The 15,055-nt window shown below is 28.3% G+C and overlaps 1 protein-coding gene across 1 annotated transcript; it reads left to right on the top strand.

Annotated features, from left to right (window-relative positions):
- Positions 1-9,710: 9,710 nt before the first annotated feature.
- On the top strand, positions 9,711-14,715 carry LOC137831982 (uncharacterized). The gene is made up of 5 exons (XM_068639919.1): positions 9,711-9,894; positions 10,526-11,771; positions 12,045-12,188; positions 12,544-12,729; positions 14,364-14,715. Exons 2-5 carry the CDS (start codon positions 10,584-10,586, stop codon positions 14,442-14,444), a joined length of 1,599 nt encoding a protein of 532 aa, XP_068496020.1. The 5' UTR covers positions 9,711-9,894; positions 10,526-10,583; the 3' UTR covers positions 14,445-14,715.
- The last annotated feature ends 340 nt before the right edge of the window (positions 14,716-15,055 follow it).

A 15,055-nucleotide genomic window follows, 5' to 3' on the forward strand; every position in this document is an offset into this window, starting at 1 on the left:
TAGATGGTTTAACTTACAACTAAAAAAAAAGTAGAAAATAAAAATATATTAAATTACAATCAAAATAACTAAAATAAGAGAACAATTTTCATAAACATTTAAAGGAAAATAAACATATTTATACTTTACATGTGATATGAATTATTTTGGAGACAAATATTAATAGAGGTAATATGATACCTAGGAGGTTAGTGTAAATTTAGTACCTTCAATTTCAACTAAGTCTTATTTACTCCTTTTTGTATCATTTCAATATATGGTTGTTATATATTTGTAATAGGATTAATGTAATTGTTTCAGTATTTTGATATTTTGTTTCCTTTCTAAAATTAAATGTAGTGCACTACCATTATTTATCATGTGTTCTTTTGTTATTTCTTATAAAATTTTATTTGTAACATAGATAACATTGTATTTTATTTTTTTTAATCTATTATTTACAATATTATTTTCATATAAATCGTAAATTTAACGTTGGATATCATTATCATCATTCATTTATTAACAAGAAAAAGACAAGAGAATAAAGGTGTCAATTTTAATGATTTTTTTTTAGTATACGAGGATTGGCACTCATATTTTTTATAACAAAAACATTAACTTAACTTGTTTTTATCTTTTGATGTTTTTAATTTAAATGTTAACACATTAACCAAGCATACGAAAAATGTATCAGCGTGATTTTTAATCAAATCAAATATATAAACATTATTTAAAAAACATTAACTACAAAACTAATTTATCACCAAAAGAAAACTTTATAAACTCAAGTGTCATTGAAAAAAAATCAACAACCAATCAGATGCAATAATTTATTATGATATCATTTTACAAATTTGTTGTTTTCAATGTTGTGATCGTTAACTAAACAAATTAAATACAAGACTTAAAAATTAAACTATGAATTGTATGATAACTTGTCACAACTTTATTTAACAAATAAACATTTGTTTTTTTAATTACAATTGCGATATTGAAACAATATTACTCAATTTTATAATAAAAAAGTGAATTCAACAATTCTCTCAAGTTTTTTAAATAAGTTGGCATGGTGTATGTAAGGCAATATCTAAAAAAATAATTTATTGTAGTGATTTTAGAAATATTTAATACTATTTTCTTTTCAAACTCGTGTTATTATATCTTATTTATAATGCTCAACTACAAACTTCAAGGAAATGTTTATAAAAATTTGCTAATATATTCATCTAAAACAAAACTTATTTTTTGTTTTATAAAATCTTGTGTGAAATTATCTGTGTGTGTTTGATGTCAATTTTAATTGGATTAAAAATATAAAAATATTAAAAAAAAAATTATTTCATGTCATACTCCACCCTACATCCTAATAAATATTAATATTTGAATTATTTATAAAAAAATGTTAATTTTAAATTAAAACATTTTTCATTTTAAAAATATAAAAAAGTATTTTCTTTTTTTAATTTTTTTATTGTAAATATTAATATTTATTATAGAAGTAAAATGGAAATGTCATCCCAAAAATTAAAACCCCATATTAAAATGGCAGAAATCCATTAAAAAAAAGTTAATAAATTTCTGATTCTTTGAAAAGCACGTTTCGAGTATCCAATAATATAAGAACATTTGTTATGTACTTTTGGGCGACGAACGCGGCACACTTTGTAAATGCCCCCCCTCACGTCACTGTTAAACTTCAGTGGGGACCACATACTTTTTATGGGACCCATCCATGTTTTTTTTAAATTCAAACAAAATTATTACGTTTTTAAAATATACTTTCTTTTTCAAATAAAAAAGTATCTAAATTAATTTCAAAATAAATTAAAAAATCAAATCAAATTTATCACAAATGTTATAAACTACAAATGTAATAATTTAATTACATATTTTACTACTCAACTATCATCATTTAGGAAATTTTATCACAGGATTAATTTATTTATTTTAAAAATTTTCTTTCAATCTTTTCATATTTGATTATTATATTAGTAACAAAATATATGGTTTATAAAAAAATTGTGATAAAACGCATGTTTTGTAAAGATACACAATATTTTGTTGTACATTAAACAAATAAATAGAATATGAAAACAGTGAAAATATAAAGTTAAAATAAGTTAGAAATAAATTTAGACTAAAATAAAGATAGTTGAATTATAAAATGTGTAATTAAGTTAATGTTTTATTTATAGTGTGTCTTAGTTACGTTTTAATAAATTTTTAAAGTTATTTTTCTGTGTCAACTTTCATACATGTATTTATATAAGAGAGTGAAAGATATTTTAAAAACATTAATTTTAAATTTATTATAAACAAAAAATAACCATGGCTTCTCATTTCTCACTTGCAGTTAAAGAAATTGAAAATTTTATGAAATATGTAACAAAAGAAATCTTTATAAGAGAATAAGTACTCTTTTAAATTAATCTAAACACTTTATGTTGATTCAATTTGAGTACTTTTTTTCCACCTTCAATATAAAAATTAACCCATCTTAATTAGATTTTTTTATAAGTATTATATTTTATCCTCCGACCAAAAAAACATAGGAATAATGAGAATAATATATAAAATAAGAAGAAAAAAAGTGATAAAATTCACAAAATAAACAGCCAAATTTTTTAATATATATAACTATTACTTTCCAGTGAAAAAAAAAACGAAGCAAACTTTTTTTTTTCTATCACGGCTACTTCTTAATTATACTCATAATATATTTGAAATGCAAAAATGATTAATATTTTGTAAAACAACTCATGCGTACTTTTTTTTCAATACAATACTTTTTACTGAAAAATAATTATACCCTTATATTTATATATATATATATATATATATATATTTAAGTATGTTGTAAAAATAATCTTAATGAGACTGATAGGAAAATAATCTGTAGAAATGAGAAGATGAAATAAAGTTAAAAAAGAAAAAAAATAGTATAAAATTGAATTAATTCTAGTTAAATATCAATTAATTTTCTCACAATTTACTTGAGTAGTGACTCAGGCCACTACAAAAACAAGACATTTTTTTTTCAAAATAACATATTTTTAATTTATTTTTTTCTCCAATATAATATTATATCAAAAAATTATTCAAATAATACGATTTAGTGTAGTAGCAAAAACATGATTAAGTAATTTCACCAGAAAATCAGTATAAAATTCGTTTTTTTTTTTGAAAAATAAAATAAAATTGAAGGGTCTTTTATTTCATTTTTTGTTTTTTTAATATGGAGGGAAAAAAATAAAATAAAAAATATTATTTTAAAAAATAAATGTTTTTAATAAAATTGTAGAAAAGTATTTGTTTAAAAAACATAAAATGTTGATATAAAAATATTGAAGACTAATTATTATATTTATAAATAATTTAATTATTATATTTATTATTCTCAATCAATAATTTAAATTACATAAAACACTTCCCAAAAACGAGTGAGGGATTTATTCCAATGGTTTTATATTTTACGTTTGGATTGATTCCATTGACGCGGAGTGGATGAGCTTAAAAGATTTGGCACTTTAAATGGTTTTGAAGTAAACAAATAATTAAGTGTGATTAGGCAATGAATTAGGCACAATTTTGTAAACAATAATCCATGAAATATATTTATCGTGCAAAGAGAGAAGACTTGTACTTTTTGGTTGGTGCAGTTCCTTTTTATACCAACTTGTCTAAACTAAACAAATTTCTCAAATAATTTCCTTTGATTTTGATATTATTGGTGAGATGTAGTTAACCACTGCCATGACATTGAAACCAATTTAGAAAAAGAGATATACATTTACTCACCAAGTAATCTTTCTTCTTCTTCTTCTACACGTAACTTCTTTCTTTAATTAACCTATCTGTACACCTTACCATATTATATGACTTTTATTGTGAAGGTGCTTAAGTCCAAGGTTAAAAATAGTGTTCTTTTATAATTATTGTTAATGTTAACTGTTTTGTTTAAATATTTTAGAATTTTGAATTATACAATTATTTTAATTATTCATTTGAATTTAAATTAAACATACAAATAATCAGGAAATTTATTATTAGTGTATTTATAAATTTAGTCTTAAATTAAAAATGAGTAAGGGATAACATATATTAATTACATAAAAAATATTTCATTCCATATATATTACTAATAGGTATTAAGTAATAAAGATACTTTTAACCACGTAAGTAATCAAGACATAAAAACAAAATACATTTTCATTTGTGAGCTATGATTTTAAGAATTAGATGATGGAGAGTCACTTTAAAACTGAGGTTTTGGATATTTAAATTAAATTTCTCGAATCTCTCTATGAAGAGGTTTAATGATTCTCCATTCTATTAGATGATGATGTCAAAGACAAACAACGTCAAACGTAACTGACTCATTATGAATTGTGTTTTGAATTTGGTTACTAAAGTTTCAAAACAATCTATAGATAATGGTGAAAGACACGTAAACTAGCTTAATGTCGCCTCTATGTAGGAAAAACGCGACAAAATATCATGTTAGTTAGAGTGTAAAAGTTCATCTGGATCACATGCACATTAACATGTTTATCGGGTCAATTGTTTATCATATCAGTTGATACCTAAATTTTTCCAATTGGGAGAGAATTGTGCATTCATTATTTTGCAAACTAAAGGGTGTGATTAAGCACTTTCCATTGTAATCAAACTGTTTGTTGATGTGTGAAGTTGTAATTCTATCTCCAATGTATGAGATGTTGATTTCTTTAGTAATCATTTGTTTCATTTTGATAATTTCCTTTTGAAAAGGCAAAAGTAAAGTCATGTTTTTAGTTTAGGTTACTTTTGCATTTACTTATTTTTATCGTTAGTTATATTTTTCATAAATATCATTGAATTCTTCAGGAATCTTTCCTATAGACTCCACAATGACTTTGGTGTTCTTATATGAATTGAAAATGTGTCTTTATTTATACTTTGTTGATATGATTGTTTTACTTGTCAATTTTTTTCCGCTCTTGAACAAAATGTGAAGTACCTACAAAAGCTCCTCGACGCTTTAATTATTATTTAGTATTAACATGTGTCAGAAGATTAATTTTAATTTATTTTAACCACGTCTCTTAAGATTATTTTTAATTTAATTTAACTACATACTAATTAATATATTCTAATTTATTTATTATTTTTAAGTTTTAAACATATATTCAACAAGATTTTGTAAAATCATTTTAAATTAATTGTTTTTATGTGATTTATTGAGATGACATAATCTCAATCAAATCCATAATATTAAATATTAATGTAATTTCCACCATTTACACTACAGTTCTTAATAAAAGAATTCACAAACCGGGATCATAATTAACATATTCCACTAGTCCTACCGCTAAATATAAGATAATGAAAAACATTTAATCATATAATTACAAATATACATAGTCCTAAACCAAATTATACACCATCTCTTACACAAGTTTTTACTTTTTTTCACGTACCATTTTCTTGGTCATACTAATTCACATGTAGTGTCTAAAGCTAATGATCAATTATTAAATAAAACATATTGAATGTATCTTTCTATCTACTTGTATGAATTAAGAGAATATTAACACAAATTTTGTGAAATGTCTCGTGCCATTTTCAATTACCTTTTCAAATTGCCATACGAGACATTTGGTACCTTCTTTTTTTCAATCAACTAAAATAATATAATAATAAAAATTATATATATAAACAATTGAAGCAGCTGAAATGTCATTTTGTTTGGGACAGCTAATTTAACATTTTGTTAATTGGTTTAATATTTAAAAAACTGGGATGGGAATATTTTTGTTTCTATGTGGCTGCTCTTTTTCACTTCGTGAACCATTTCTCCACATGCTTCAACCTCCATTTATTCTACCACCATCTTAAATTAACCCTCCACCAATTATTTTCTATTTTTATAAAAAAAAAGTCAAACAAAAAAAGTGTTATAAAATGTTTGGTTCCTAACTCCAACTTACCATTAAAAAGCACGCGAACATTCTTTATACATTTCTACACAATTATTTTAGTTTTAATAATTAATTATTGATTAGAAGAGAGAGAAATAAAAACAATTGATAAACATTCATTCTTCATCAAAGAAGTATAACATTAAATACTCAAATATAATACTATCCCAATAAATTTAACCCCTATCAATTTCTGTACTTTAGCACAAATACACGGATACAGAAACTATACGATAAACACCGGACACAAAGATACGTATAATTTGTAAAATATAGGACACAAGAACACAAATCTATATATTATATAGTTATATAAATTAACAATAAATATTCATGTGTATAAGTATGTTTCAGATTTTTCTCGAAGCAAGAATATGTTTTTCATGATTAGTTCAAAATAATTTGTTCCTTACTTTTATAATTATAATAAAAAATTATACAATAAATTTAAATTTTTAAAAAATTATTGTATTTATCCTTTTTAAAATTGTGTTAGAACCGTGCTAGAATTGTTAGAAATATAATAAATATTTTTTGAATTGAATATTTCACCGATAAGTGTCTTCCAAATGTGGTACGAATGTTGACACCGATACATATGTCTAACGGACACGTCATTTAAGAGAAGTGTTAGACTCTCATATATACCGTTCTTACAATAAAATATGAAGCAACAATATAAAATTATTTTTTATTATCGTAAGTAGGAACAGACGCAGAACACCATACCCTACAAAATAGAACATGAACATATGATTCCCTTTATCCACCTTGGAAGGAAACCGTTGTGAAACAAAACAGAAAAGAATGATATATGCATGCATGTGTGTGAAACCATTGAAGATGTCAACAGTGGAATTGTTTTGTTTTCCAATAATGTTTGGCACTGAGGAAGGTGGTGCTACATATCCTGAAGATACGGCAAAGTCTTGCAACTTTCCATTTTATACGTCATTAAGACAATATTTAATTAGAGGATCATAATTGTGTTTAATTATGGAATTTGGTAGTGTTTGAATTTTCAATGCCTATCTAACTTGGTGTGCACTTCTTAGGGGCAAATGAGCCAAACACAAAGTGTGGGTTCTTCTGACTTTTCCATAACAATTGAAAGAGACAACTCACTCACTCACCACCCTATGTATAGTATATTATGTTCTAAGCTACTTCAAGATTAATCTTTCTTTCCAAAGTCTTAGTCAAATCTTCTTTTCTTATTTATGAAGCTATTTTAATTGTGCACAACACATTGCATTTCAGAGTTTTTCCTCTTTGCTTGCTCATGCATGTATAGGAAGAGGTTTTTCTATCTAAGGAGATTGTGATTGAGGAACAAGATCAAGTTGTTGCTATTTGTGTTTGTTTTCTCTTCAATCTTACTTGCATCCCAAAAAGGTGGTCATAAAGTTTGTTCAAATTCTTCCTCTACTTGCTAATGAATAATGCAAGCTCTCTCTAAACACCAAAACAAAAATAATCGAATCTGGTTATTCTGCCTTAAAGTTTGTGTTCTTGAAGTTTGTGTTCCCATTGTTTGCCTATGGATTTTTTAATATAATTTATTGTTAGCATGAGTTGTTTGAGTCAATTGAAACATTAGAGAAAACATATTTTAACAATATATTTATCTACCAAATCATTTTGACTTTCTCAGTCCAAGTGTTTTACCTTGTCAATTTTCAGGCAGGTTATTTAAGTGAATTACTTTTACTTTATATAGTAATAATACCCTTTTCAAATACATAATCCTATTCAATATATAATCTCACTTAAACATATAACTTTTTTAATTCATTAATTTATATTATTACAATATAATTGTTTTAGTTGTTAATTCTTTTTTTTTTTTGGAATAATTTTATCTATAATTTATAATAATAATAATAATAATAATAAGAGGTTTATCCTGTTGACGTATGTATTTTTTAATACCATCATGCAATGGAATTGTATACATCCATATGTTATGTTTCCATATTCAAAATTTTAAGGTAGGGTTATTTCAGTGAAGTACTTTTATTTTACAGAGTAATGTATATTTAATAATTCAAACCATTCATTTATATTATTATATTATTATAATATAGTTGCTTTAGTTTTCAAGGTATTGTTTCTTCTGTCTTCTTTCATCTTTTGAGAAATTTATCTATAATTTATAACAATAATAAAATGAACTATTCCAATATATATATATATATATATATATATATTTTTTTTTTTTTTCAAATATATTTTGGTGATATAAGTGTTTCATTCTTCTTACGTAAATGGATTTATTATTTGCGTAACTGTCTATAATACCACTTACTTTATAGTTTTAGTTTTCAAGGTCATCTTCCTTTTTAGATAATACAATTTTTAAAAAATTTCTTTTAATATGATAAAAATACAAAAAAATGTAGATACACGTATGCAATCAGGCAATGACGCTATGTTTATTATTCATGAATAATTTCTTATTTTTTTTATCATTATTAAACTCCATAAAAGAACACCAGAAAATAACATATATACCAAATTTTCGTTCCTCTTTTGCAATTGTATTATTGATAAAAAAATTTTAATTTCTGAAATTCATTTAAATTTATTCTTTCTTAAATTTAACTGAAACGAGGCGAGAGTGCCAAATTTTTAACGTTATAATCTAATAAAAAATTATAACAAAATGTATCTAAATAGTTTGTTTTTGTAATTAAAGTAGCAGTTTAAACGTTTCAAATTGAGTGTGAAGAATAAGACTTTTAGGTGTTGAAAATAAAAATAGGTTAGGTCTAATAACATTTTACTTAGATTGACCTAGCTAATTCAAGAAACTAAAGACATGACTAAGGATACTTTTCTTTACAATTCAAATCTCATCACATCTCTTTCAGCTGCAAATAAAAAAAATTAAAATTATTTTAGATTAACATTTTGTGCTTTTGATGTTCAATAAATTATAATGATACGTTAATTTAAAGGTAATTAATTACATAAATTCAATTTTATTTTATTTCAAATCTAGACCCAATATATTACAACCAGTTTGGTTCTCAAAGAGATTACTTCGGTATACAATTTTTTCAAAGAATAATTTTGTTAGTAATATTAAGTTGAAAATCCACATGATTAAGCATTTAATTATAATAATTATTTTTTATCTATCTTAATCATCCATGAAATTTAATTTTTTTTTTGTTGTTCAGCATTTGATATTAGGAATGACAATAGAGAGTGACACGAATTACGAGTTAAGCGAAATTAGTAAAGCAGGTCAATGAAAAAACTGAACTGACCCACATTTTTTACTAGCAGACTATGATGTGCCTATCTTTGATCAATAGAACTTGAGAACAAGAAAAAATATGAAGTTTGAATTGAAATTTTAAAGTTGGACTCGTTAGTTTATTTTATACTTGCCAGCCCAAAATAAAAGTCAATTTCTTCTTCCACCGCATATTTTTTTCCTCCATCTCCATAAATCTTTCAATTCCAAAATTATCCATTAACAAAAGATGTAAAATTTGTTTTTTTTTTCATTTTCAAATTATATAATTCGTAAATCTTCCAAACTTTAAATTATTTCAAATATATCAAATACATTTCAAATTTTAAAATTTAGAATAAAAAATTATATTCCAAAATTTATAATTTAGAAGATATTTTTGGTTTGAAAATGCATTCTAACTCTAAAATTCAGAATGTAATTTTCTACAGAGGTGCAGGACGAAAGCATGGAAGTGCAGGTAGAAATTGTTAAATAGAAGGCCTTTAGCTAAGTATTGTTTTGGGCTATCTATTGTGGCCCGTTTTTTGTGGCTTCGTCGTCCTCCTGAAGTGACAAAAAGAAAATCAGTTTCTTCGCTACTGAATGTGTTGTGTGTTTTCTGGTTTCCCTATCTTAGCATCAGAACACCACTGGCGAAGTCGATTCCGGCGAGCGTACCGTCTCACCGTCAACGTTGCTGGCAAGGTACTATCATCTTCTCCTTTCAATTCATATTCTCTCGTATTTTGGAGCAACCAATAGGTGTTCACGCGATGAACACACAGTCACAGATCCCTTAATTTGGAACTCGCGATTACACTTAGTTAGAGTAACAGAGAGGTTCCTATACAAAACTCATCTCATAACACACAAAAAATCATCCCTCTTTTCTCTGTATAAAAAGGAGGGTGTATGATATTGGGGCAGGGTACTGGGTTCATTTTCAGCCAAGTCTTGTTTTTTGGGTTTTTTATAGGAATGCAGATTCTTATCAAAGTAGAACATGGTTGTGCTGTGTTGTGAATGATGTTTTACAATGGAACCATTGGAAAAAGTTGTGCTCAATTATCGTCATTGTTAAATGTAAACAGTAAAGCTAGTATTGATTTTGTTTTAAATTGTTGAAAAATGAACTGAGTAAATTTGTTTAATCATCAATTGATGCACTGGTTGTTGTTAACGTAAAACTGATGCATATAAATAGCACAAGAAAAATAAATATGAAATGCTGGTGAGTTCTGAAATGTGTAGTTTTATGTGCTAGTTTGATGTATTTTATTGGCTATTCCAACAGTTCATATAAACTTTGTGGTGTATTTTTTTTTGGGGATATCAGGTTCATGTTGCTGAAACCTCTTTGACATTTCCAATTAAGCATTTGTTTCACTGTGTCAATGAGAGGCAACCTTGGAATAAGGATCCCAAACTCCACTATTTCAAATGCCACCAGAAGAACGCTAGTTGCATTCTCTACATCTTCTAGTTTTGGTGATGGCGGACGTGGTCGTGGTCGTGGAGGCTCCCCCCCTGGTTCAGGGCCATTCAATTTCAATGAAAGAGCTCCTGGGAAGCCTAATTCTAGTGAGCCCAAATCTGACACGACAGAGTCACCCATTCCTCCTGGTTCTGGTCATGGCCATGGTCGTGGCAAGCCAATGCCTCCGTCAGGTCTTCCTTCTTTTTCATCATTTTTATCTTCCATAAATCAGCCACCTGCTGGTCGAGGCCGACCTACTGTCCCCCACCATCAAAATGATTTGCAGTCACCTGCTGGTCGTGGCCGACCTACTGTGCCCCACCATCAAAATGATTTGCAGTCACCTGCTGGTCGTGGCCGACCTACTGTGCCCCGCCATCAAAATGATTTGCAGTCACCTGCTGGTCGTGGCCGAGCTACTGTACCTCAACCTCCAAATGATTTGGGGCCACCAGATTCTGGACCCAAAAAGCCCATTTTCTTCAAAAGAGAGGACATTGCTTCTCCAACAACAAGAGATGATTTCCCTATTGATGTTGAGCAAGCTAACAAACTTCCAGGCAACATAATAGAGGTGTTGTCTGGACTTGGACGGGGGAAGCCCATGAAACAGTCAGATCCGGAAACGCGAGTTACAGAAGAGAATAGGCATCTTCGTGCTCCGCGAGCTCGTGGTGCTGCTGCATCTGACACTTTGTATGAGAGACAGCCAATACCAAGCCGGGATGATGCAGTGAGGAATGCACGGAACTTTTTGTCACAAGGGGAGGATGATGTAGGTGGCACTGGAAGAGGAAGAGGGTTTAGAGAGAGGGGTGGGCTTGGTCGAGGCAGGGGCAGAGGCAGAGGTAGAGGCCGAGGCACCGGAAGAGGAGGATTCAGAGGGAGGGATATGGATGAAAGGCGTGGTCGATTCATGGATGCAGAGGCTTCAGATGATATAGGGCCATATGTTGGGGATGATGCAGATGGTGAGAAATTAGCCAAAAAGGTTGGGCCAGAAATAATGAATCAGTTAACTGAAGGGTTTGAGGAGATGGCTGGTAGAGTTTTGCCATCGCCATTAGAGGATGAGTATTTGGACGCATTAGACATCAATTATGCAGTAAGTTGTTTCTACAGATATCTTTATTTATTTGTTGAGAAATAGTTAAAGATAGTGGAAATATAATTATGTAGTATAGCTGCATCTAGGGAAATTCTCCAGTCTTAATTGAATTGCTATGAGGAAACTCGTTATAATCATCCGATACTCTAGATCTAAAGACTACATTTCTCTCGAGGAATTTTTTTTGCCAAACTTCTATTTCTGTTTAGTACCTATATTTCAATGTTTAACTGTTTGTGTTTTTTTCGGCTTCTTTATTGATTATTGCAGATTGAATTTGAGCCAGAATATTTGGTGGAATTTGATAATCCAGATATTGATGAGAAGGAACCAATTCCTCTTCGTGATGCACTTGAGAAGATGAAACCATTCTTAATGGCATATGAGGGGATTCAAAGTCAGGAAGAGTGGGAGGTATATTTTGTTGTAAATCCTATCCATTATCCATGACTTATGATTGATACCGTACATTAATTGCAAATGATTCAGGGCACAAGTTTTGATACTGATGTTTTTTTTTTAATTTTTAATTCATCACTATCTCCGACACTAATAATCTTATGGCTTGGTTGCCAATATCTTTGTCATGTCAAACCTGTGTAACAATTACATTGGACAAGTACTGTTTCAGTCACTATGTTTGGAAATAGTTGTCTATTTTATAGCTGCTAATAGGTAAAGGCTATTGCTTTTATGTTCTCTACTATAGTTTATGGGTGTGTGTCCATGTGTTGGGATATTTTTATTTTCTAACTTTATATCCTACTAGGAAATAATGGAAGAGACAATGGCACAAGTTCCACTCTTGAAAGAGATTGTTGATCACTACAGCGGACCAGATAGGGTAACTGCAAAGAAGCAACAGGAAGAGTTAGAAAGAGTTGCTAAAACTCTTCCTGAAAGTGCACCATCTTCAGTGAAACAATTTACAAACCGTGCTGTGGTCTCTCTTCAGGTTTGGAGCTCTAAATTTTGATATTGTGTTGGGCATAAAATGTCTTTTACTAAGGCTAGTTGTTTTCCTCTTATGTTGATAATCTTATTATAAGTATTTCTGCCGATGATGTTCTACTTGCCATGTAATTCAGTGGTAAAGGAACCCCTTTCCTCAGTATGTTATCTTGTAATTTGATATCAGTAGAGAATCTACTTCCCAACATTTGCATAATCAATTGAAATTACAACAAAGATTTGCTATTTTTTTAGGAATTTCAAATCTAAATTCTAGTTGATAAAATAAATCCCAATGTATGGAGCGAATAGAATATGTATTTGATGTTGTGCCAAGGCAGAATGGTTGTTATTGACAAGGCATAGATAGGAAAAACAATGCTCTGCCTAAAATATTTGTTTAGATCTATTTAAAATATTGGCAAGGAATGCATGAAGATTGTTAGCTATTGGAGTTGGCTTTGGTGGAATGAGATAGTTATTTACTGTATGATTAGAAATCCAGGAGGTTCCCAAACTTTAGTTCCCCATATTAATGTGAATTTATGGCTTTGTACATTAAAGAATTCATTCAGAACCTTGCTATTTCATGATTATATGAAGTTTGCAGCTGTTTTGGTATTCAATTGATTCTGGCTGTAGTCACAAATGTAGCTGGAGTTGCACTAATCTGAATCGGGAAAGGATAGTATATCTAATGTCCAAATCTTGATGTATTGAGGATTTTGTTTTCCTGAGTCTGGCATTAATTTCCTTGTCCTTAGATTGATTTATAATTCTTCTGTCTCTGTTATCCTTTCATGAATTTATACATATATATATATATATATATATATATATATATATATATATATATGCCTTGTCCACTTCTGACTGCAGATTCTTCACAAAAATTACAAGCATATAATTGTGTGCTAACAATTTTCTTCGCATAAGAGATTGAATATAACTGAAAAGTTAGGACTTTGGAGCTTGCTCGATGAATTATTTGAAAATTCCCTCGACCAATTCTTTTGCAGTTTTCTAAAAGTTCATCTAGTTTTGTTTTTATTTGTTATTTCAGTGGGCATCATATATAAAATGGTATGTTTGTAACTTTTTATTTTTGTTATTCGTGTGGCTGAGTTTTATGTGGTGTGGCTGCTGCAGTCACCTCTTTGAAAGAAATAAACAATTTACTAACTTAAAGGTGTCAATTACGTAAAGATGTACAGCAGAAAAAAGTATTGACTAAATGATTGACTTTAATGATGGACAATGAAATTTTTAGTGGTTGGTTAGGGTTACTGCTTAGCTGGTTATAACTTCAATTTAAAGTAGTTTTCTTATGTTGAAATGAACAACAATGGAACTCGGAAGGTTAAACACCTGTTGTTTGTTTTGGAGGCTTTATGTGCAGTATATGATATAGTTTTTTCTGTAAATGCCTAATGCTAAAAAATTATAAATTATATGCATGTGATTGAGGTATTGCATAAACAATCCAGTAGCACACAAAAACACACACACACATAATATATATATATATATATATATATATTCTTTTGCGTTTTTATTAATGAATATGAATGCTAGTCAGAAAACTAGTGGAAGGAATATCCTGCACATTATTTATGCTTGGTCTGAAATATGATGCAGAGCAACCCAGGCTGGGGATTTGACAAGAAATGCCATTTCATGGATAAGCTGGTTTGGGAAGTGTCTCAGCATTACAAGTAACTTACTTTGTCTTTCAAGCTTAAACATGGTGGGTTTTGTGGAATACGATATCCACTGTAATGTGGACTAGTCATCTGGGCTGCTTGCATTTCAAATTTTGTTAACTTCAGCTTTGATTAAAAAAGCTGCTATAACTCTTGTTACATTTCTCTCGTACTTTGTAATAAATGAATTATCATTTTAATTAGACTTTCAAAAAGTGATGAAATATGTCGGATCATAACATTGATGATTGGGAAATAGTTGTTACAATTTAATAGTTTTACAATTAGTTTTGTGTATGTATGTCTTTTATCATAATTTTAATTGTTTTATGAAATAATGATTTATTACTGTGTGTGTTTTGCACATCCATAATATATATACACATACATGGAGAAATATTTTTTTCATTTTATGTAAATATGGATCATAATGTTAAGAAAAAATAAAAGAAAGTTAGTAGTTATATTATATGATTAGTACTTAGAAATGCTTAAATTTATGTTTTAATTTCATCATTCAAATAAGATTTAATGATTTGTATGTATTGTTTTTTTCAAAGTATCGAAGGACATTTGAATTGTTTGTGAACAAATAAAACCACAAAACAAAACTAAGTAGGTACTGTT

The sequence above is a fragment of the Phaseolus vulgaris genome, chromosome 6 (assembly GCF_000499845.2).
Source record: "Phaseolus vulgaris cultivar G19833 chromosome 6, P. vulgaris v2.0, whole genome shotgun sequence".
Lineage (NCBI taxonomy): Eukaryota > Viridiplantae > Streptophyta > Magnoliopsida > Fabales > Fabaceae > Phaseolus > Phaseolus vulgaris.